General features: G+C 41.7%; 1 protein-coding gene across 1 annotated transcript in view; it reads right to left on the bottom strand.

The window, feature by feature from the left end:
* The window catches only part of LOC104955751 (uncharacterized), a 1,806-nt gene extending 543 nt beyond the window's left edge, over positions 1-1,263 (bottom strand). Inside the window, exons 1-4 of the mRNA XM_010783141.1 lie at positions 1,255-1,263; positions 977-1,172; positions 318-562; positions 5-179 (exon numbers count right to left, since the gene is read on the bottom strand). Coding sequence (XP_010781443.1) covers positions 5-179; positions 318-562; positions 977-1,172; positions 1,255-1,263 — 625 coding nt within the window. The remainder of the gene's footprint in view (positions 1-4; positions 180-317; positions 563-976; positions 1,173-1,254) is intronic.
* Positions 1,264-1,316: the final 53 nt, after the last annotated feature.

Raw genomic sequence — 1,316 nt, forward strand, 5'->3', positions numbered from 1 at the left:
CAGAATAAAACCCTCATGCCACCAAACAGTGACTGTGTTCTGGGGGCAAAGCGCAGAATCAAGCTGTGGGAGGACTCCAGGGACGAGGTCTGGTAGTGATGGCTTAGCTTTCTCACATCTTTGAGAACTCTCTTGTTGTTGAGTATTCTTTCAACTTTGGCGAGTGTTATTGACCCTAGAGTAAAATTACAAAAACATCACCAGCCCATTAGAACATTACAACAATGTTATATTTACATTCAATATTGTTGATCTTATGAAGGAAGTGTTTTTACATTTTCACTTGCTATTTCCAATTGTTTTATGAATATTGAACTTTTTAGCCATTTATTTGCATGGCTTGAGGCTCTTTCCGGATGTGAACACTTGGGGAATAGGGGGTCGTCATGCACGTGAATGTTTTGTAGGTGGTTGACGACTGACGTCCACCTTGCCACCTTCTCCGGCCCCGAGGTTGTGCTCGTCGCACTCCAGTATACGTGGTTTTTGATGCTGCACAGCCACTTCTTCAACACCTTGCAGTCCTTGTTCTGTGAAACTTTCAAAAGTTTCTTGGACAAACCTGATAAAAAAAAAAGCACAAGTTAATATTCAAGCCGTAGTGTGGAAATGACATGCTGTGATGGACAACATTCACGGTTCAAGGGCGTGGTGGAAATTCCATACTGAATATCATCAACCATAACATGCATATGATAATTGCATGACAGTGGTCAGTGCCACACCCTGAAAACATATTCATAAGATTAGTGAGTGACATTTAATTTACAACGACAAAAGGTGCTGTGATCAAGTGGTCTGGCAGACAGTTTACAATAACAGAGTAAAGAGCAGATCAGAGGGCCAAATTGTAGGGGATATAATTTATGTATCCAGACATTATGTCACGTCCGCTGCAGATTAGAAGCTCAGGATCAATTGTAATATTAAAACAAAGGAATATCTTAACAAAGGACAGAGTCTCTGAGATAAATACCTTTTTCAAAGTGCCACACATCATAGAACTGTTCTAAGTTGCGTTCCCTCAGAAACTTCTGGATCTGTGGATGACGGTCAGTCACGATGTACTCAACCGCCAAATCGTTTGACTCCAGATGATCCAGGCATCTTTTGAGTCCCTCCTTTTCCATGTGGTAACTACCACCTAGTCTCGAGTAGACGACAGAGTACAGCTACTTGCAATGGGCCTGGTCTACAAGATCCACTACACCTCTATGGTACCCATGTACATGTCAAAATTCTTCCAAGGAATACCATGATCATAACACCAGAGGGAGCTCCACAAATCATGTAAAACCCAGATTTGGCACAAAAAA

This window comes from Notothenia coriiceps, unplaced genomic scaffold (assembly GCF_000735185.1).
Source record: "Notothenia coriiceps isolate Sejong01 unplaced genomic scaffold, NC01 NC01_scaffold00024779, whole genome shotgun sequence".
NCBI classification, from domain to species: domain Eukaryota; kingdom Metazoa; phylum Chordata; class Actinopteri; order Perciformes; family Nototheniidae; genus Notothenia; species Notothenia coriiceps.